Source organism: Malus sylvestris, chromosome 13 (assembly GCF_916048215.2).
Source record: "Malus sylvestris chromosome 13, drMalSylv7.2, whole genome shotgun sequence".
In the NCBI taxonomy this organism is placed as follows: Eukaryota; Viridiplantae; Streptophyta; class Magnoliopsida; order Rosales; family Rosaceae; genus Malus; species Malus sylvestris.
In genome coordinates, this window is record NC_062272.1 from 40,340,300 (window position 1) to 40,363,791 (window position 23,492).

At 40.7% G+C, this 23,492-nt stretch overlaps 1 protein-coding gene and 1 pseudogene across 3 annotated transcripts; both read right to left on the minus strand.

Moving 5' to 3' along the window:
* Positions 1 to 2,692: 2,692 nt before the first annotated feature.
* On the minus strand, positions 2,693 to 3,882 carry LOC126595484 (uncharacterized; annotated as a pseudogene).
* Positions 3,883 to 5,700: 1,818 nt separating this feature from the next.
* On the minus strand, positions 5,701 to 21,647 carry LOC126596424 (ubiquitin carboxyl-terminal hydrolase 2-like). 3 transcript variants are annotated; one of them, XM_050263009.1, is made up of 3 exons: positions 21,345 to 21,645; positions 18,174 to 20,872; positions 5,701 to 6,390 (listed from the first exon to the last, which is right to left on the minus strand). In XM_050263009.1, exons 2-3 carry the CDS (start codon positions 20,864 to 20,866, stop codon positions 6,153 to 6,155), a joined length of 2,931 nt encoding a protein of 976 aa, XP_050118966.1. In that variant the 5' UTR covers positions 20,867 to 20,872; positions 21,345 to 21,645; the 3' UTR covers positions 5,701 to 6,152. The 3 variants fall into 3 exon arrangements, with proteins under 3 accessions (XP_050118966.1, XP_050118967.1, XP_050118968.1); XM_050263010.1 differs by having other exon boundaries at positions 18,174 to 20,896; XM_050263011.1 differs by having other exon boundaries at positions 6,365 to 6,460; positions 21,345 to 21,647.
* Positions 21,648 to 23,492: the final 1,845 nt, after the last annotated feature.

Sequence of the window (23,492 nt, forward strand, 5' to 3'; positions counted from 1 at the left end):
GTGGGAATGTGTAGAATGGTTAAGAAGAAAAGACTCTGCCTTGCGGCAGAATGTGTCTTCCTCCTTTCTCCCTAAACTGTCCATGTGAATGTGTCTTTGGATGGATCTCCCCTCTTTGTTATGGTGAAGGGTGGATGTATTTATAGGCTAGGGAGAGGACCACCATCTAATTAAGGTGGTAGTGGTGTATGTTGTGGTAATGAGTGGATGTAATGGGTGTAGTGGGTGAGTGTTGTGGTAATGAGTGGATGTAGTGGGTGTAGTGGGTGAATGTTTGGTAATGAGTGGATGTAATGGGTGTAGTGGATGAGTGTTTGGGTGTAGTGGGTGAATGTTTGGTAATGAGTGGATGTAATGGGTGTAGTGGATGGATGTTTGGTAATGAGTGGATGTAATGGGTGTAGTGGATGAGTGTTTGGTAATGAGTGGATGTAATGGGTGTAGTGGATGGATGTTTGGTAATGAGTGGATGTAATGGGTGTAGTGGATGAGTGTTTGGTAATGAGTGGATGTAATGGGTGTAGTGGATGGATGTTTGTAGTTGTAGGTCAACACACTTGCGCACACACATGCTGATTTCTAGCCTTCTAATCTTCAAAAACGTCCATCCTCATGTCTCCATGCTTGCACTATCCAATCTTGGCCCAAAAATGCTCCAAAATGCTCCAAATAGCACTTTGTTGCCAACTTTGTTATTTGAACCTACAAACACACGAAAATAGCTTAAAGTACTAAAATAACTAGAATTAAACTAAGTAAATGCCAAGAAACAAGCTAACTAAGTTGCATAAATATGCTTCCATCATGTTGGCATAGGGCCGAGAGTTATAATTATTCAGTGATCTTGCTGGTAGCACACCGTGATTACGAGACGATCTGTGAGACGATTGATGTTTTAATTTCCGCGATATGTCTTTTGAGATGTTTATGGCATGCTAGGGTTTTCAGTAAAACTATCACTTATTATGCCAGTAGTTTTCTTTTTATAAACTGTGGGGGTTAGTATCTTGATAACTGTTTTATTATTATTATTGTATATATGAACTTGGTCCACTCACCTTTGTTTTGACCCCCCATTCAGGACTTAGAATCGAGGCATACAATCCCAACGTCCAGGCACTTCCGCATTGGCATCTTCAAGTCCTCTCGATGTAGGACCCACTCCTTTGTTAACTCAATTTTTGTATTATTTCTTTTAGTGTTCTAGTTAGTTGTATGCTCTGAACACGTTCCTTAAATGCACATTCTTTATTGTTTTATATTTATAAACATTATCTATCCCTTATTTTCAGCTTTTGCACTCAATAGATGGCTTTCGTCACCCTCAAGTGTTGGCCAACACGTGCTTATCCTGGTATTTGGGGAATATCAAGATCGGGGCATGTCATTCCGTACGTAAAATCTCCATACTACGTCTCAACAGTGTCATACCTAAAAAAACCAAACATTATAACCGTAGTTACAAGCAACTAAAATAAAGATAACTATATGTTACAACCATGCTAATTGTAAAACGGACAAAATGCAATACGTCCACTAAAGTCTGGATAGTTCCTTCAGACTGGTTGTTAGTCTGAGGCGAAGTGTGGTAATAAATAACAACTTTGTACTCCTAGCTTCCAAAAAGACTTCCTAAGGCTTGGGAATGAAACACGTGTCACAGTGAGACACATTAGTGACATACACACCATGTAGCCTAACAACGTAGTTCACAAATACCTTGGCAAGCAGATTCATAAAGAAATTCTCTCGAATTTTAGTGAAAACTATGTCGAGAAGGCTAAAAGAACACTCAAGAATTTGACGGTCAGAAAAAGACCATCAAATTTAGAGTTCAAGATATCTAGGTTGATTGCATGCCATCACACTACAAAAACAACTTCCGAAATATTCAATCACCAACGGTAATGATCCATTCGACGGAGTATTTGTCAGGCGATTGAAGAATTAATGATCACAACTAGATTTCAATATCCGAGCACTTCTTTTGAACAATCTATCTGCCTTCGAAATAATGCAAATTTCAGTTGAGTAAATACGTACCCAAAGTTGACTAGAATGTCTTATAGCACAAAGAGATGACTATGGCATCATGGTCAAAGTAGATGTTGATAAAAAAGTAATAAGATAAGATCAGTTGTACCATGGTGGAAAGTGAACAGGAAGGGATTGACCATGACATGTACCAACTCATGATGGAGAATAAAAGTACTGAAGTGTTGGAGCCAAGCACAGGGAGCCTGTTTGAGACCATATAGTGTCTTATTCATCTTACAGACATGGTGAGAGCGTTGTGGATCCACAAAGCTTGCGTAGTTGAACTTGATGAGTCAATATTATATATATTTTTACCTAATCTTAGTTATAACTTATTTGTTATTTTGAGAGAATTTTGATACTTTGCTTTATATTTGATTGTAGGACATGTGAGTCTACTTTATGCAAAAAGAGATGAAAAGAAGGAATTTTGGAGTAATTCCAATTAGAGTGGATTCACAAGTCTTCTAAGGTGATTGTGTCAAAATCTCAATTTTTTTTTTGTTAAATAAAGATTTATATTAATAGGGCAAAAGGCCAAAGAGAACATCAAAACAAGCAAAGAGAAACTTTCACAGTACCAAAAAACAAAGGGGAAACAACCCCAAAACAAAGTTTAACCCACGCAAGGGAAGATGACGGGAAAGCCTAGAGCCTAATGAGCAGCAACATCCCAATTATGGAGGATCGTCATGTTAATGGTTGAGGACTTAACATGCAAAGTACGCAGTCGACACCGGATCATATTAGTGATTGATTGAAGAAGAGCAGTAGGGGTTTTCCTACAATTGTTGAACATGCGGTTATTCCGTTCACACCAAATGCAATAGACCGTGACTGCAAGAGAGAGCTTTTTAACCATCACAGGAAGGGATTTCCCCCGCCAATGGGCTGCCACATAGACAACAAAAGAAGGCCATGGAGGTTGAAGCCAAGGAACCCCACACCTCATCAACACATGTTGCCATAGACCTTCAGTAAAGGGACAATCAAAGAAGAAGTGGGAATGAGATTCCAAGTCAGAGTCGCAAAGCACACAGTTGAGATTGGCTCGAGAGGAAAACTGACCAATGCGATCAAGCTTAGTTAGCTTATTCTTGACGGCTAACCACAACACAAAACTCGCACGCAGAATAGAAGCATTATACCACACCAAATGATCCCAAGGAATTTTTGGAGCCACACAACGAATACAATTCCACATAGAAGCCGAAGAGAAAATACAATGTTGCTAGGGGACCAAAATGAGGAATCTAAACTCTGAGAATAAGGCACAATACTGTGGGAATCTGATTGAATGGAACGAAAAGCCGGGTCAGTAGTAAATGGCCAACACCACTCAGAGGCCATAATCACATAAGAAAGTTTAGTATTTAAGTGGAGACCAGAAGCCAACACTACCTCATTACCCCAAACGTCTAAGAGAGGGCCATAAGGATGCCAATTATCATACCATAAAAAGGTTGAAGACCCACCCCAACTGAGACATGAATAAAAGGCTTAATTAGCTCACGAAGCTTCAAAACTTTGGCAAAATAAGAACCTGATACCTTACCAGACCAAAGAAGCCTTCGAAACTTTTGCTCGATGTCTTTTGTAATCTTTTTTGGGAGGAAAATGTGAGAAGCCCAATAGACTTCGAGGCTACATAAAATTGAGATCACCAATTGTAAACGCCTTGCAAAAGATAGAGTTTTATGCTCCCAACTTCGAATACGATTATCAACTTTCTCAAAGTAAAGGCACACAATCTGCATAATTCAATTTCGAAGTGATAAAGGGAACTCCAAGATACTTGAAAGGAAGAGACCCCTCTTGAAACCCAAAGCACTCTACAATTCTCATTTTCTCTCTGGTTTTGACCCCAGCAAAGAAAAGGTTACTCTTAGAGGCATTAGGAAATAAACCAGAAATGATAGAAAAATAATCCAAACCCTCTTTGATAACCTTTGCAGATAAGAGTCACGATGGCTAAAAAGAAGCAAATCATCAGCAAAGGCCGTATGACTAAGCCTAACCTTGTCACATCTCCAGTGAAAACGAAAACAAAGGGAAGTAGCAACTCTAGCATGCATTGTTAAGGAAAAAATCTCCATGACAATAACGAAAAGGTAAGGAGAGATGCCCTGTGCTGCCACATTAACCTTTTGGGCGTTTGTGGCCCACAAGTCATTGAAGATGACGTTTGTTTGGGGAAAGTACCTTCTACAAATTTGAAGGGGACATCCTAAGCTTTTCAATGCTACCTTACATTCCAGATTCGGTACTGATTTGGTTAAAACGGGTTGATTCTTCGCCTGCCCAAATTACCCTAAATCAAATAGGAATGTGTTTTCTAGTTATATTATTTTATTTGGTTTTCCAGATTTTAGGTCTATTTATATTTAGGAGTCCTAAAGGGCTAGAATGATTTTACACTTTAATTTGGCATTTAGAGAAGAGAGCTTTGTCGATTTTCGGCTTTATTTTACAATGTGTTTTCTATTTTTTCTTAATAATATTTTGATATTCAATTATGATTATGCGTAACTAATTCATTTTTTAAGATGTGGGTAGCATCACAACCAAACGTATGAAGGGAGGACAAATTTGAGCGATGACCGAAAAGACGAAAATAAGAACTAGACCAACCAATGACCAAGGACGGAAGGAGATTAGTTATGAAGGTGGCTGATTCCGTAAAAGATTAAATCAGTAAATGAAAATTCATTGAAATCCAAACTTTGTGAGATTATCAATATCAGAGCGGCTTCGACCTAAAGGGAGGGCAGGGCTTAAGCAATGTTTAGGAGACGAATGACAATAGATATGTGACGGTGTTGCATTCAACAAGGCCATTTTGTTCGGGGTGCAGGACACGAGACACAATGGACAATTCCAGTTTTATGACAAAAGATTTTAAATGAATGATTTATACATTCCATACTACCATTGATTTGAAGAAATTTAATGGAGGAATTAAATATATTTTTCACTATATTATAAAACGATTCGAAATGCATAAATACTTCGGATTTAGCACGCGTAGGAAAGATTCATGAGCAATGACTATAATCTTCCGTAAATAAGATATAATAGCAAAATCCGGAGAGAGAGGGAGTTGAAGACATCCAAACATCCGAGCGAACTAAATAAAAAGGGAACGGAGCAATAATTTATTGGAATTGAAAGGTAGTTTGTGTGACTTCGAAAGTGCAACAAAGCACCTTATTTAATTTAGACATAGAACCTAAAGACAATTTAGATAAAACTTAACACGACGGATGACAAAGACGGGAGTGCCACAAGGAGGAGGAGACGGCATGGAAGGCAGACTGATGAGACAAAAACACGAGATATAGGTGACCCTTACAACGGAGAACCAGTGTAAAAATCAACTCTACCAAAAGGATGAATAGCAACTGCCACGAATTGCTTTTGGTAATTAAACACATTTTTTCTTGGCCTCCTAGACTCTCCTGTTTACTCCTATTCATTGTTTTCATTTGATTCATACAATCCAACGGCCATAAATAACAAGGGGCGTGAGAAACTAAAGAAGTCATTAGACCTACCAGTTGCAAAACATTCCAGCACTCTTTCGAGCCGAAACAAGTCGTGCTCATATTCAAATCTGGATCATGTATTGTAGGGACTATTAAGGTGCCAAAACAATTCTCAATCTAAAGGATGAAAAGAAATTCTCATTGAAGCTCAAATGAGCAATGTTTCTTGCCTAGAACAGTAATCTTAGTCAACAACAAACATTACTCATAAATCTTGAGTAATTGATGCAGCCAATGATCCTAGGGCAATGGGGCTGTAAAAGAATGAAAACCCCGTTTTCTGCTGATATAACTAGCGGTATACATCTAAATGATCAATACATCTTCAAAGAATGGGTATAAAAAACATATGGGAATCGGAGTTGTACACTCACCTCTGGTTTTCCTCTCTCTCTCTCTCTGTTCTTTCTCGCTCTCACTCTCTTCTCTCACTCACCTTCACTCTCTTCTTTCTCTCTCTCACTCGCTCTCAATCTCTTGTTTCTCCCATGTGGAAGCTCAGGTGGCTTGAAGGCTGAGAACTGGAACTTTAGAATCACCAGCAACATCCTATTGAAAGTTGGAATTGCCTCAAACTTTTTCATAGAATAAGATATAGGCCTCAGAGCGAAGAACCTCATCTAGGGAAACCTGACGCACATGTGCATCACTAGCATAATACCACATATGACCGATATTTTCTTTCTCAGCTTTTCCTCTGCCCCTTTCACCCCCTCTCACGTATGCAACATAGTGGCCCCCTCTCATGGTTCCAGAATGCTCCACAACCCCCAATAGCTGGTATTCATACTTCTCCCCATCTGTGGAACTGTAAAGCTCAAAAGAACAGCATGGCCACACTATTAATACACTTAACAATCGGAAATGTAACTTGCAATCTGTACAACCAATTAACCCAGTCACCACCACACAGCGGAAACTAGGAACAAAAAGAGCAAACAAGTACTATGTGAAGCACATGTAACTACATTATGAGCAAATATATGCATCGGTAGTATCTTTTACATTATGATAATTTCACAAAAGGTTCACCCATGAATTGGCATTTCATGTAAATCAGATGAAGCAAAAAAATTGTAACTGTTTGTAAAGCTGAATAATTTCAACTGCGTGAAAACAATTATGCATAGAATGACTACTTGATTCTGTTTCCAAAAGATATCAAAACAAACTCTATGTATGAAACAACATATAGAACAGCAGAAAAGAAAGGCTTAAACAAGTATGGAAACCAATGAAAAAAAGTTATAAATGTTGAAAGCACTAATGTAGCTTAATTTCTCCTTGATGTTCTTGGTATGTTAACTATTCATTCAATATGCTTCCTCCATTGTGTAATAATTTCACTACTATTTTCTCCGACAGGAAAAAAGGACCAAGTACCTTTTTTTTTTCCTATTTCCAAAAAAAAATCAAAAAAAGAAAAAAGTAAACCAGTACCAATGACCTTCCAATTGATCATTAAACCACTAAAAATGTCATCATTATCGTGTGTGGTGTTTCTGCCGTGAAATACAAGTTCTTGTTGTTTGTTAATGATCTCTTGGACTTCATAAATTGTATATGGATGTCAACCTAATTATTGGTTTATGCACTTTGATTTGGTTGGTTCAAAATTTGTACATTATGTTGAAGCAGCAAATTCTGAAAAAGATAAGAATAAGAATCAAAATGAAGAGGTACAATCCTTCTGACATGCATCAGCTCAACACAAAAGCTCAGAATGAAGTTGCCATGAAACAGGAATTAAAAGACAAGGCCAATTGAGACTAAAAAAGAAAAAGCTAAACAGACAAGGCAAAAGGGGCAACTGTGAGGAGAGGTTTTAAGACATCTGATGGAGCAAAATTAAATAAAACCTTGACCAAAAGAAATTGGTAGTTGAAGAAAAGAAATTGGTAGTTGAAGACAAGGACCATCGAAGGGGGAATAACTAAAACTATGGTATAAGGAAAAACCTTTGGGTAGGGTCAAGCCACGATCATATCAATTAGGATTAACTAAAACTATAGTACAAGGAAAAACCTTTGGGTAGAGTCCAAAGCAAATTTCCTGGTGCATAGGAACGTGGAATAGACGGGGGAGGGTGAAGAAGTTAGGACAGAAGGGTAGAGTTCAAGAGAGAAGAATGCGTATAGGAACGTGGAATATAGGAACCTTAACAAGAAAATCTATGGAAATAGTGGAAGTTATGGTGAGGAGAAGGATAAGTATAATGTGCCTACAAGAAACTAAGTGGGTTGGTCTTAAGGCAAAGGATCTAAAAAACTCAGGTTTTAAACTTTGGTATTCGGGCGCAAATAGAACGAGAAACGGTGTTGGCATCATCGTGGACAAGACCTTGACACGAGATATTGTAGATGTCAAGAGGGTAGGAGATAGAATTATGGCAATCAAGATTGTAATAGTACAAGAATTCATCAATGTGATTAGTGCGTACACACCTCAAGTAGGGTTGGATACGAGTTTGAAGGAGAAATTTTGGAAAGATTATGGAGACTTGGTGCAAGGAATTGCTCAGACGGAGAAGGTATTTATAGGACAAGATTTAAATAGACACGTGGGCAAGGAGACAGGCAACTATGGAGGTTTTCATGTGGCCATGGTTTTGGGGAGAGAAACGAGGATGGCGAAGTCATCTGGGATTTTGCAATGGCATATGATCTCTTCTTAGCCAACACCTTCTTAAAGAAGAGAGAAGAACATGAGATCACCTACAAGAGTGGGTCGTCAAAAACACAAATAGATTTTCTTCTAATGAGGAAAGGGGATCGTATAACTTGTAAAGATTGCAAAGTTATACCAGGAGAGAGCTTGGCTAATCAACATCACTTGTTGGTGATGGATGTATATATCAAAAGAGACAGAAAAAAAAACAAGACCTGGAAGTGCCCAAGGATTAGATGGTGGAATCTAAAAGGAGAAAAACAAGCCATTTCCAAAGAGAAAGTAATCACCCAATGCATGTGAGATAGAGAAAGGAAAGCTAGCCAGAGGTGGGATTCCATGGCTAGTTGTATCTGAAAAGTAGCAAAAGAGGTATTAAGAGAGTCTAAGGGGTTTGCTCCACACCAAAAGGAATCTTAGTGGTGGAATGAGGAGGTACAAACAAAGGTGAAGGCTAAGAATGAATGTTGTAAAGCCTTATACAAGGATAGGACCGATGAAAATGGTGAAAGGTATAGAATAGCGAAGCAGGAGGCGAAGAAAGCTGTGAGAGAAGCTAAGCTAGCAGCTTATGACGATATGTATAAGCAATTAGATACCAAAGAAGGAGAGTTGGATATCTATAAATTAGCTAGAGCAAGGAAAAAGAAGACAAGGGACCTAAACCAAGTGAGGTGCATCAAGGATGAGGATGGAAAGGTTCTTGCTACTGAGAACGCAGTCAAAGACAGATGGAGAGGTTATTTTCATAATCTTTTCAATGAAAGACATGAAAGGAGTACTTCTTTGGGGGAGTTGAGTAACTCAGAAGAGTGTAGAAACTACTACTTTTACCGTCGAATCAGGAAGGAAGAAGTGGTTGTAACTTTGAAAAAGATGAAGCATAGAAAAGCAGTGGGCCCAGATGATATACCGATTGAAGTGTGGAAAGTCTTGGAAGAGACGGGTATAGCATGACTCACAGACCTTTTCAATAGGATTTTGAAAACGAAGAAGATGCCAAATGAGTGGCAAAAGAGCACTTTGGTGCCTATCTACAAGAATAAGGACGCCGTACAAAATTGCATAAACTATAAGGGTATTAAGCGAATGAGTCATACAATGAAGCTCTGGGAGAGAGTCATTGAGCATAGATTGAGGCAAGAGACACGGGTTTCGGACAACCAATTCGGGTTCAGGTCAGGGCGCTCAACCATGGAGGCAATCTATCTCTTACGAAGATTGATGGAAAGATATAGAGATAGAAAAAAAGATTTACAGATGGTCTTTATAAATTTGAAAAAGGCGTATGATAGGGTCTCAAGAGACATTCTTTGGAGGATTTTAGAGAAGAAAGGAGTACGAGTAGCATATATCCAAACTATAAAGGATATGTATGATGGAGCAAAGACTGCCGTAAGAACTCATGAAGGACAAACCGAAAGCTTCCCCATAACTGTAGGGTTACATCAAGGCTCATCCTTAAGTCCTTACCTTATTGCATTGGTAATGGATGAGTTAACAGGACATATTCAAAATGATATTCCTTAGTGTATGCTTTTCGCAAACAATATAGTGTTGATAGATGAAACTCAGGAAAGGGTAAATGCAAAGCTTAACCTTTGGAGATAAGTGTTGGAATCTAAAGGTCTTCGCCTAAGCCGATCAATGACAGAATATATCGAGTGCAAGTTCAGTGCAAATGGAGGCCCAAATGAGTTTGGGATGAGGATCGGAGATCAGGAAATACCAAAGAGCGACCGCATTCACTACCTAGGATCTATCTTGCAAAAGAACGGAGAATTTGACGGAGACCTCAACCATAGAATACAAGCTGGATGGATGAAGTGGAAGAGTGCATCCGGCGTGTTGTGTGACCGCTGTATGCCACTGAAGATCAAAAGAAAATTTTACAGGACGGCAATAAGGCCGACGATGCTGTATGGCACGGAATGTTAGGCGATGAGCTTCATTGGATGTGTGGGCACACGAGAAAGGATAAAATTAGGAATGAGGATATCCGAGGTAAAGTAGGAGTAGCCGAAATTGAAGGAAAGATGAGAGAAAATCGGTTACAGTGGTTTGGACATGTGCTTAGAAGGCCTACTGACGCTCCAGTTAGAAGATGTGACCACAGGACAGAAGTCCAGGGCCGAAGGGGTAGAGGAAGACCTAGGAAAACTTTGGAAGAGACTCTAAGAAAAGACTTAAGAGTACTTGGATCTAACGGAGGACATGATACAGAACCGAGCGCAATGGCGTTCTAGGATTTATATAGCCGACCCCACTTAGTGGGAAAAGGTGAAAATGGTGAAAGGTATAGAAAAGCGAAGCAAGAGGCGAAGAAAGCTGTGAGAGAAGCTAAGTTAGCGGCTTATGACGATATGTATAAGCGACTAGATACCAAAGAAGGAGAGTTGGATATCTATAAACTAGCTAGAGCAAGGGAAAAGAAGACAAAGGACCTAAACCAAGTGAGGTGCATCAAGGATGAGGATGGAAAGGTTCTTGCTACAGAGAACGCGGTTAAAGACAGATGGAAAGGTTATTTTCATAATCTTTTCAATGAAGGACATAAAAGGAGTGCTTCTTTAGGGGAGTTGAGTAACTCAGAAGAGTGTAGAAACTACTCTTTTTATCGTAGAATCCGGAAGGAAGAAGTGGGTGTAGCTTTGAAGAAGATGAAGCATAGAAAAGCAGTAGGCCCAGACGATATACCAATCGAAGTGTGGAAAGTTTTGGGAGAGACAGGTATAACATGGCTCACTGACCTTTTCAATAGGATTTTGAAAACGAAGAAGATGCCGAATGAGTGGCGAATGAGCACTTTGGTGCCTATCTACAAGAATAAGGGCGATGTACAAAATTGCATGAACTATAGGGGAATTAAGCTAATGAGTCATACAATGAAGCTCTGGGAGAGAGTCATTGAGCATAGATTGAGGCAAGAGACACGGGTTTCAGACAACCAATTCGGGTTCATGCCAGGGCGCTCAACCATGGAGGCAATCTATCTCTTACGAAGATTGATGGAAAGATATAGAGATGGGAAAAAGGATTTACACATGGTCTTTATAGATTTGGAAAAAGCGTATGATAGGGTCCCATGAGACATTCTTTGGAGGATTTTAGAGAAGAAAGGAGTACGAGTAGCATATATCCAAGCTATACAGGATATGTATGAAGGAGCAAAGACTGCCATAAGAACTCATGAAGGACAAACCGAAAGCTTTCCCATAACTGTAGGATTACATCAAGGCTCATCCTTAAGTCCTTACCTTTTTGCGTTGGTAATGGATGAGTTAACAGGACATATTCAAGGTGATATTCCTTGGTGTATGCTTTTCGCAGACGATATAGTGTTGATAGATGAAACTCAGGAAGGGGTAAATGCAAAGCTTAACCTTTGGAGAGAAGTGTTGGAATCTAAAGGTCTTCGCCTAAGCCGATCAAAGACAGAATATATGGAGTGCAAGTTCAGTGCAAATGGAGGCCAAAACGAGTTAGGGGTGAGGATCGGAGATCAAGAAATACCAAAAAGCGACCGTTTTCGTTACCTAGGATCTATCTTGCAAAAGAACGGAGAATTAGATGGAGATCTCAACCATAGAATACAAGCTGGATGGATGAAGTGGAAGAGTGCAGCCGGCGTGTTGTGTGACCGCCGTATGCCACTGAAGCTCAAGGAAAAATTTTATAGGACGGCAATAAGACCGGCGATGCTGTATGGCACAGAATGTTGGGCGGTGAAGCATCAACACGTACACAAAATGGGTGTAGCGGAGATGAGGATGCTTCGTTGGATGTGTGGGCACACGAGAAAGGATAAGATTAGGAATGAGGATATCCGGGGTAAAGTAGGAGTAGCCAAAATTGAAGGAAAGATGAGAGAAAATCGATTACGGTGGTTTGGACATGTGCAAAGAAGGCCTACTGACGCTCCGATTAGATGATGCGACTATGGGACAGAGGTTCAGGGCCGAAGGGGCAGAGGAAGACTTAGGAAAACTTTGGAAGAGACCCTAAGAAAAGACTTAGAGTACTTGGATCTAACGGAGGACATGACACAGGACAGAACACAATGGCGTTCTAAGATTCATATAGCTGATCCCACTCAGTGACTTGGATTTTCCAAGTCTCCAACCGAGAAGTTTTCCTCACTCGGGAAATTAAGGGAACACTACCTCAACCTATATGCTCCACTCACAAAGCTTCAACATACAAGCTTCAACAAAAGAAAATTCAAAGAACTTAGCGAAGAAGGCTTTGGTGTATTTAACACAATACGTTGAAATGAAGGAAAGCTTATTTATTGATATCCCCGATAAGTTACAAATATGTACATATACTTGAGTCAAAATAAACAAACAAGAGGGAGCCTTCACAAAGGTTGCTTAGGAGAAGTCTCAGCAGTCGGTAGAGCCCCAGAAAGAGAAGGCACCGGAGGGGGATCATTCGGAGCCTCAGTATTGGACAAAACCCTAGAAGGAGGAGGCATCAGAGATTGATCATTTGGAGCTTCATTACGCGGTACAGCCCCAGAAGACGAAGGCAATAAATGCCTTTGGAACAAACCCACAAATCTCTGATGATCAAGTAAAACCTGACCATCAGATTCCTTCATCTGGTCAAGCTTCCTCTTCATGTTTGTAGCATAGTCATGTGCGAGCCGGTGCAACTGTTTATTCTCATGCTTGAGCCCTCTAATCTCCTGTTTGAGACTCATCACTTCAGCCGCCAATGATTCAACTTGGCGGGTTCGAGCAAATAGGCGTTGGGCCATATTAGACACAGAACCTGCACACTGAACACTGAGAGCCAGAGAATCCTTAACAGACAACTCATCAAACCGTTTGGAAAGTAGTCTGTTATCTTTGGGAGTGAGAAGGTTCCTGGCCACTACCGCAGCGGTCATATCATTCTTCATCACGGAATCCCCAACGGTAAGAGGACCAGTAGGGGAGACGAAGGATGGGCGCCATATGTTGTCTGGAGAAGGCGGGGCTGCCTCTTCAACAAGGTTCAAGTCAAAACGACGGTCGGAGGGGCCAGACATTTTCAAAGGTGTTGAAGAGAGAAGAGGTCGGACAAATCAAGATCTTAGAAGTGCAAGAATGGAGCTTCTACTGGTGGATATTCAAGTGTGCTTTGGAACTTAATGTCAGCCCCTATAAAAATCTGCACTCGACGAAGCTTCAGAAATCGAAGAGGCGCCTGCTCAGAAATCGAAGAGGCGTTTGCTTTCTCAAAAGCTGGGCTGCTCAGAGATTCTCAAAAGCTGGGCTGCTCAAAGACCACAAAGGCCGATCTCAGAAATCGAAGAGGCTTGCTTTCTCAAAAGCTGGGCTGCTCAGAGACCACGAGGGCCGATTTCAGAAATCGAAGAGGCACCTACTTTTCCAGCCTTGTCAGCACCTGTCACACGCACACTCAGCTTTGCGGAAATTATGGGCATTCTGTCGAAGATTTCTGGCGAAGTAGAAAGCACATGAATCGTACTGTTCAATCACCCACTTCCCACACGCAACAGTAGCTCATGGGTACCACAGATAACTTTGCCAAAGTTCTCTGACAAAGTTGAGACACGTGAAGCTTGCAGCTCCCACTACATCGCTCTGACCAAGAAGGGTAAAAGAATTGCAAAGAAACAACACTAACAAAGTTTAGACACATAAATTTTGAAGGTCTAGCTACCATATTATTACCCACAAGGGTAAAGGAACAGTACCACTACTGGATAATTGGAAAGTCCCGGTGTGTCAACCTCTGTGCTTCGTGGCAAGGTAGACTAGCAAACATGCCCAACCTTTACTCACATTCGAGAAAACACTCCTAACAAGATTGCTTGCTCCAAAATCGAAGAGGCACCGCCCTCCGAATCTCGAGAGCCAGACTCCCAACATGATTACTTTCTCAAAAATCGAAGAGAGGGTAAAGGTACAGTACCACTGCTGGATAATTGGAAAGTCCCTGTGTGTCAACCTCTGTGCTTCGTGGCAAGGTAGACTAGCAAACATGCCCAACCTTTACTCTCATTCGAGAAAACACTCCCAACAAGATTGCTTGCTCCAAAATCGAAGAGGCACCGCCCTCCGAATCTCGAGAGCCAGACTCCCAACATGATTACTTTCTCAAAAATCGAAGAGACACCGCTCTCCGAATCTCGAGAGCCAGACCCCCAGCAGGATTGCTTTCTCAAAAATCGAAGAGGCATCGTTCTCCGAATCTCGAGAGCCAGACCCCCGACAGGTCTGTAATCTTCACACGCAACATCAGTTTTCCAGATACCACAAACCACTTTTTCAAAGTGCTCTGACAGAGTTAAAACATGTGAAGCTGGCAGCTCCCACTACCGTGCTATAATCAAGCAGGGTAAAGGAATAGCATTATTACTTGATGTTAGGGAGACTCCTATATATGTCGACTTCCATTCCTAACGGACAGGCAGACCTGCAAAAATGCTCAACCCTTTCTCTTATCTGAGAGGGCACTCCCAACAAAGCCTTTCGAAATATTCAGCTTTTTTTCCCCCCGATAATACCTCTGTAAACAAGCTATACTAGAGCAAGAATATCTCATATCATCAGGGTTAAAAGCAAGAGTATCCCATATCATGCTTTTTCCCTGTCTTTTCCTTTGTCCTTGTTCTTACCTGCAAGACAAGGAGAAAGAGAGCAATCAGTCAGCACTTGGAATCAAGCTTCCAGCCAGGAACTGACTGCCTGGAACCCCTTACCTGATTACTTACCTGGCATTGCTCCCGAGTACTCATCTTCAACATCTTATGCTTCCAAGGAAGATACCGCATCTGCCTGAGGAACAGATAGGGCAAGTGAGAAGGATACAAGGAAGCATGTGGAGACAAACGTAACAGCACACGTGCCGATACATCCACTACTCTATCAAAAGCAAAAGTATCTCATATCAGCAGGGTCGAACGTACTCTAGATTTGATGGACTTGTTTTGACCCTCAAATTCTTCAGTCGGCCTTATACTCTGGAGGAAACCAGAAAACCCTCCAGCCCAGTTCAAGAATAAGCCTGTGGAAAGTTACTTCTTCAAAAGCAAAAGTATCCCATATCATCTCTCCTCATTTTTCTTCTCTTTATCCTTCATGCTGCCTGCAAGATAGGGAGAATGTGAACAATCAGCCGGAGCTCTGATTGCTTACCTTGTCTGTCACCTCTTTCAGCAGATCCCCCAGCTCGGCGACTTGGGGGACTCCTACTACATGGTTTGTATCTCGCTTGACCAAGCATGAAACTACAAGTAAGCTTCAAGTGAAATTGATACATTACCTTGTGCATCTCCACCAGTTACAGATACCACCCCTGGATGGAGGAAGAGTACTTCCAGAGAAGATGCCACATCTACCTATGAGACAGATAAGGCAAGTCAAGACGATACCACACTCCGGTACTTAGAAGTTTCGTGGCTACGAGATCATTCTCCCACAATTTTTCCTAATGTCATTTGTACTAAATCATTCACTTGTACTCACTAAAGGAGAGCTTGAACCTATGTACTTGTGTAAACCCTTCACAATTAATGAGAACTCCTCTATTCCGTGGACGAGCCAATCTGGGTGAACCACGTACATCTTGTGTTTGCTTTCCTATCTCTATCCATTTATATACTTATCCACACTAATGACCGGAGCAATCTAGCGAAGATCACAAAAAGTGACCGTTTTCGCTACCTAGGATCTATCTTGCAAGAGAACGGAGAATTAGATGGAGATCTCAACCATAGAATACAAGCTGGATGGATGAAGTGTAAGAGTGCATCCGGCATGTTGTGTGACCGTCGTAGGCCACTGAAGCTCAAGGGAAAATTTTATAGGACGGCAATAAGGCCAGCGATGTTGTATGGCACAGAATGTTGGGCGGTGAAGCATCAACGTACACAAAATGGGTGTAGCGGAGATGAGGATGCTTCGTGGGATGTATGGGCACACGAGAAAAGATAAGATTGGGAATTAGGATATCCGAGGTAAAGTAGGAGTAGCCAAAATTGAAGGAAAGATGAGAGAAAATCGGTCCTGGTGGTTTGGACATGTGCAAAGAAGGCCTACTGACGCTCCGGTTCGAAAATGTGACTACGGGACAGAGGTTCGGGGCCGAAGGAGTAGAGGAAGACCTAGGAAAACTTTGGAAGAGACCCTAAAAAAAGACTTGAGTACTTGGATCTAACGGAGGACATGATACAAATGAGCGCAATGGCGTTCTAGGATTCATATAGCCGACCCCACTTAGTGGGAAAAGGCTTTGTTGTTGTTGTTGTTGTTGTTGTATTTGTACGAGGAAATTGGTATAAATATGGGAAAGTGTTCCGCCTATGATTAAGAACATATATCTCATCTATGATTACGAAGCCTATAAATGCAGGATTAGTGAAAAAGGCGCCATTACTAACGTGTATTCATTCTTCAATGGCGCACTCACAATTCTATCCCTTGAAAGCTCTATAAATGGCTAGAATCTTCAATAGATTGGGAAAAGAGTAGTAGATTAATAACAAACAAACAAAATTTAAAGGAAATTTGGTAACATGGGGGAAAAATAAATGGATAACAAGATGAGGTAATTTGGTAATTAAGCAATGGAGAGAATAACTATAGCACTCTCTCAAAAATATGGCTTCACATATTGAGTTTCACTTAGGGCTCCCTAAGGTGGATGATAATAAAAATCATTGACTCAAGTCTAGTCTCTTCAGACTCTTAATTCCCACCTCCCTATACTTCATCGGCTACAAAGATTAATGACGTTTCAGACCACTAGAGGCGCTTGAGTTACAACTATGATGTATGGTCGATCATCTTTTGGAACCATGTCTTGCCCAGTTTGCACATGATAATTATATCCTTGTGAATCAGTAATAATGACACTAATTCTCAAATGGTTATGCAAGCACCTTGGATGCCTATTCTATTCTATGCTATTCAAATATGTAGATCCTTATCGTATGTTTCAAATGTGTCTGCGAACCACAATCTAATGATAACTCTCAAATTTCAGGTAAAAATTCCAAAACAAACACACAAACTTTCATTGTTCTAAAAGTCCCCACCTAGCGCCGGCCACCTCCCTGATTAGTCCCTAGGAGTTTGAAATTTAAGAAAGTGCGCCTAGACCTACTTAGGCGTCCGCTTGCCTGCCTAAACCCACCTAGGTCGCAACTCACTTAGATAGAAAATTGATAACTTTCATTTTGCATTTTAATTTTTCAATAAAATGTAAGAGACTTGTTGAATACTTGGATGAACACTCATTCTAGGCACATTCCCCATGTTTTCAATATGTTCTAATACTGTATAATTTATAATGTCATTCTATTTTGCAATTTATGTATCCCAATATAATTATGTGTGTTTCTTTTAAGCATAAATGGACACTTATTTATAAATATATAATAAATTTACTTAAATCTACCTAGCCGCCTAGGCGCTAGGCCCCAACTCGCCGCCTAGGCGCTAGGCCCCAACTCGCCGCCTAGGCGCTAGGCCCCAGCTCACCGCCCGACTAGCGCCTAGCGTCATTTAGAACCGTGCAAACTATACACATTGCATTATTTCAAAGAAAACAAGGTATAAAGATAATATTAACTGTATAGTCACCTTTCAGCTCTATGCAGGGACATCCTCTATGTAGTCATAGAATAATTCCTTTCAGAGTAGTGTATATCAAGAGTTCAAGTTCATGAGGTGACAAATGATCTGCCCAACCATGTCCCACCACCCCCTCGTATGCTGGTATTGTCTACCTACTAGCGCTAACCCTGCTCACCCCTCCCCGTTATGATAGTATAAAATGGTTATCCTACCATTATAAATGTTTCTTCCAAGATAGGGCTAAAACAAAATCATGAGTCCATGACAAGCAGTACTATTTCTGTGGCATTTTGAATGTAAAATAAACTTTAATAGAAAGTAAGGTAAATACCTGGAATCCATATATGGCCTAAGATCAAATTTTTCTCGAAAACTGACATGGCCATTCAATTTACTCAAGTGACCACGAGCATCTTGGCTGAACCTCTTGAGATGAATAGTCAAAATCGGTGGGGCCCTGTTGATGAGGTACCTTTTAGTCGCATTCCTCTTCAAATTCACACGTTTGGCATTTATTTCCTCATCCTCACTTTCTTCTGATTCACGGTGTCCATCCAATATCCCATCATTAGTCTGCGGTACAGTGTCAGAGGTGAAACTAGCACTTCTAGACTCATCAGCCCTAGAATCAATGACTTGATCACTGAAACTTTCTAGGCTGCAAGCGTTATTGCAATCTGAAGTATTTGATTGCACTGGAGGAGCATCTTTAATCTCATCTTGTCGTCGACAAACAACAGAATTCAACTTATGTGATTGACCATTCTCAACTGCTGAGCAATTTTGGCTCAAGCAATTTATTTTTCCATCATGCAAAATCAAGTTTTCACCAAACTGGTTACAACCAGTATTGCTTTTGACATTCCCATTACCAAGCGTTCTGACATTGGCAGGCCACGGACCCGTATTTAAACTCAGTGAATCACTTTGTGTTCTAGTCTCACATCCATTTAACAAAACTCTAGCAGCAGATTTTACCTGCTTCTTGTCTTCCAACTTTTGGCTTGGAAGAGTTTTGGAACAGTTCTCACAATGCCAAGCATTTTCACTGGCAAGAAGCTCAGGCTTTATGAAATGAGCCAAACAACTCTCTACAGACACTGGAGAAACAGTATCATCAACTTCATCTGGATCAGACTCGCTAGCTATGATACTAGTGTCTGTGCCACCCTCACCTACAGAGGGTCTTCTAGGGGGGCCATAAACTTCAGGTTCGTTGAATAAATCCCCAAAGCCAAAGTCATCTTGTCCACAACCCACAACCAAGGAGGAGGCCTCACCTTCGCCTCCCATGATTTCCTCAGTGATAGAACACTCTGCTTTATACGGAAGCAACAAAACTTCAGAATCCAGAACCTGTAATGGGAGCTCTTCCTCCCTAGAATTCACTGAAGAAAAGTCAGGTTTTACATTTGGTTCCCCATTAGGCGTAAAAACCTGATTACTAGATTCAGAGCCACTCTGTAAAGAGACATCATTAAGATGTGTATTTTTTTTTTCAGAATCTTGAACAATTGAAATATCATTATGTTGCGAAGATAAATCATTGTCATCTAACATATTTCCCGAATCAAGATAATCCAACCATGAACAGTCATCTAACAAAGGTGATGTTTGCTCTGCTGCATCCTCACAGACATCATCTGCAGATTCTTGGACAGCAGATAGACTATTTACAACTAATTCCTTTTGTTCAGAAACCTCACTGCTGGTTGATGGGGTTGGAACACTTGGTGATGGTACAGAATTCTTCTCTTTGTTATTTTTAGACCGAAACTTTCCACTCTTCTTGGGCGGCAACTTCATCTTCTTTGTTCGAGAGGTGGGTTGGGCAGTCTTAGATGGGGATTTTCTGGTTGGAACTGACAATGACAGATCTAAAAATGACTCGTACACAGTTGAGGAGTGACCACATTCGACACAGCAAACTGTACTTGCTATTTGGCCCCCAAATGCAGTATCCACAAAAGTAGGACCTGAATTTGAAGGATTCCCATTTTCCTGAGAAGAATTTATACGTTTCCTCGTACTCAACTCCTCGATGCACAATCCATCCAGTAAGCAACGAAGCAATTCATGGCTGTCTTGCTGCTGATACCCCTTAAATTGGGGAGCCTTGGAACAAAGACACCCAAAAAGTGACCTTGGGTTTATCACATTCTTAACTCCTGACTCTGGTTTTGCTTCAGTAAAGAGTTTCTTCAAGGAAACAGTAAGAGCTCCAGTAGATGCATCTAAATTTAAGAAGTAGCCCCGCAACCTATCCATGGCTAGAAGGTTCTGTAAGACAGAATTAAAGAAGCAAGTGTTACCAAGATTAACCAAGCCTCTCACTGTATAACCAACTCTTCCATCCAAATCACATGATATATTGCTAGCTGATTTGATTTCGCTTGTCACACTGCCACTCACAAACCACACATCCTCAGCATTAACCAATGATTCCTCCGATGAATGACCCTTTATCAATTTAACAACATCCGCAAACACATCTTTTTGTTCACCATCCTCTTCTGTCTTGTCAATTGTAATAAGCATGTTGCACGGGAAGCACCATCGCATCTGCAGCTTTTCAAAGTGGATCACTATTGGGTGATGAGTTTGCCTAGCATGCCGAACTGCATGGCATTGAGGGGTTGTATGAAGTCCAAACCCACCACAAGAATAATGACCACACTCCAAACAAACCCAAATGGCTTTGGACTCCGATTTTGAATCCACGGACGAGCTCCCTTTCTTCTTCCCATGTTTTCCCTTTCCTTTACCACCCCTCCTATCAAGCGCTCCTTCCCTGCAATATTCACACCTAACAGGTCCTGAAGACCCAATTTTAGCAGACAATTTATCCAAATTTACACCTTTGTCAACATGAGGACAAGGCCTTCTCTCTTTCGCAACTGAAACTCCATTGTCACCATCCTTAACACTTGCGTTGCATGGTTGGGGAGCTTTTTTTGGGGAGTCGGCTGCAACCAACTTCTCCCTTGGAGGAGCTGTAGCCTTCTTCTTAACTTTCTTCCCCATAAATTCCTAAAACCAATCGAAACATGCCAGCTATAACAACAATAATAATGAATACAATATGAGCAAAAGATCAATAACAATTACCAACTACCGCAAACAACCAGATACAAACCAAACGAAAAATGTAAAACCGAATCCCATTAGCTACTCAAATAAATACATTCTGCTCAAAATTACAGGAAAAAAGTAAAACACATAACAGATGTTTAATTTTAAGAGAAACCCTTTTGCCATAATTGAAAAAAAAAATCGAGGAAATGAGGAGAACAATCAAAATCCACTATATGCTACACCATAACTAACTACGGAAGGGCAAGAGACGCCTATGAAGATTCAGGTTTTTACAGAGAAACCCAACAAAGATTTGGATTGTACAGTGTAAAAAACAGGCTATGGGCAATCGAAAAGGTGAAGTAGAAGCACAAATCAATCGAAAATTAACTGAACTAAAACATTTTAAAAATGTTCATTGTTTTACCTCAAAATCTGGAAAAGACGACCAGTAAAGCCTGGAGAGCTTTTCAGGGCAATGGTCGCATAGGATGTAAGGAGAGATTGGTGTTGGAGGTTTAGGATCTATCCAGGTCGGAGAGGCGGAGTGAGAGTGGGGTGCTGTATTTGATTGAAGGTCCTTTGGCGCACCTCCTAATCTTTTGCTTACTAGCTACTCTCCCCAATGAGAGGGAGAGAGAGAGATGGGAGAAGAGTAACAGTGGGTAACTGGTAATAGAGAGAGCCGAGAGAGGAATTTTGTTGATTTTGTTTGGTTTTCTATTTTGGTGCGACAGGATTTTGTTGTTGCTGTTGGAAATTGAAAAACCTCGCAGTTCTGACGGTAACACGATATGAAAATGACATCAAAATAATAGGTTTTGAGTCAACATGATAACTTATTGGGTCATTATCGGATGACACTTTAAGAACCCATTAATAACGGGTTCTTAACAGGTATACACGCAGGTAACGTGTGGGTAACCCGTTTCGACCCGTTAAGAAAAAAATTATTTTGATAATTTTAAAGTTTAATTACTAAAAGATTTATTATAAAATACAATAGCCATATTAATTGTCACAGCCCATCCCTGAACTTATTGTATTATATTCTCAATTATGTGAATTGAAGGAATTACCCTGAGGGATGGATCGGGTCGTTCGAATTGGGCAAAATTTTCAATTTATTTTATTGCCCTAGTTTATTTTGGTCAAGTTTAGACCTAGATATTTTTATGGTTGGTGTTGTAAAAGGTTGTTTGGTGATGTGTTAGTGTGAGGACCACACACACACACCCAAAAGATCTCTCTCCCGGACCAGGATCCTCTCCTGAGCAGATGGAAAGGATCCTCTTGACCAGGCCCATCGAGCCGTTCATTTTTTATCCAACGGTTACAAACAGGGGGCCCTTCTAAAAGTTATAATAATTATAACTGTTGGATAAAAAATGAAAGGCCTGATGGGCTTGGTCAGGAGGATCCTCTCCATCTGCTCAGGAGAGGATCCTGATCCCTCTCTCCCTCCCGTGCTCTCTCTCTCTCTCTCTCTCTCTCTCTCGGTCTCTCCTCCATTACCGTACCATCGTACGGTCAAACTCCAAACCAACCCAAATTTTTATAGATTGAGCTTATGGTGACTGTTTTTGAGTTCTAGACAGCCCTAGGATCTCAACTATACCATTTTCAAGTCGTGGAACCATCGGAAAACCCAAGAACCGTAACCCTCGATTATGGTAATGTTCATGCACACTTAAATGTGAAGGTTTCAGTGGTTTTTGAGCTTATACGGAGCTTTAGATCATCTCCACTAAACTCGGAGAAGAAAAACAAGGTGAAATAGACGTCGGGAAACCCAGTTTCAACACATTGCAGAGGTGATCAGAAATTCGAGATTTCTTCAACGAGATTCTGTGATTTTTGGAGCTTAAAATTGGTAAAGTTGTGTTCTTCATGTTTAGAGCTTCATTTTGGTGAAAATTTCATGAAATTTGGTTGAGAATTGAAGAAGAAATGACGATTTAAAGTTTTTCCAGTTTTCCGGTGACAGCGACGACCGATGAGGTTCATTGGAAAAGATAGAATAATATTCTGTCAAAGTTGACGGAATATTCTTAACGGAGAGTAACGGCGTCAGGTAATTTGGACAGAATATTCCTTTATTTTGACAGAATATTCCTAATGGCAGTTAGGGATTATGCTAGGGTTCCCTGCGTGTGGGTGGCGTGTGGGTGGTCAGAAATTTTTTCTAAAAATATGGGGATGTTCGTGAGGTTGTGTAGATCACGTTGGTATATTCAAACATCCCATTTGAGCAATGTATGAGAAGTTATTAGCTAGTATTGATTATGTGCTTTAAATTAACGTTTTTATAGTTGTTTCGCATATAAGGGAGGCTTATCCCGAGGACGAGGGCAATCAAGGGCGACTCGGGGGCTACGACCCTTCGACATACCAGTGAGTGGGCTTTTGGTTTTAAGTATATACGTATATGCTTGATATTTTCCCAGAAAATGCATTTAAATGAGTTATGCTTTGAAAATGCCATGCCTATTGATTTATGCCTAAACATAGAATTGTATGCTTAATATATAGTTGTGGTGCTGTGGACGCTCAGGTAAGCCCAGGTGAGTTTATG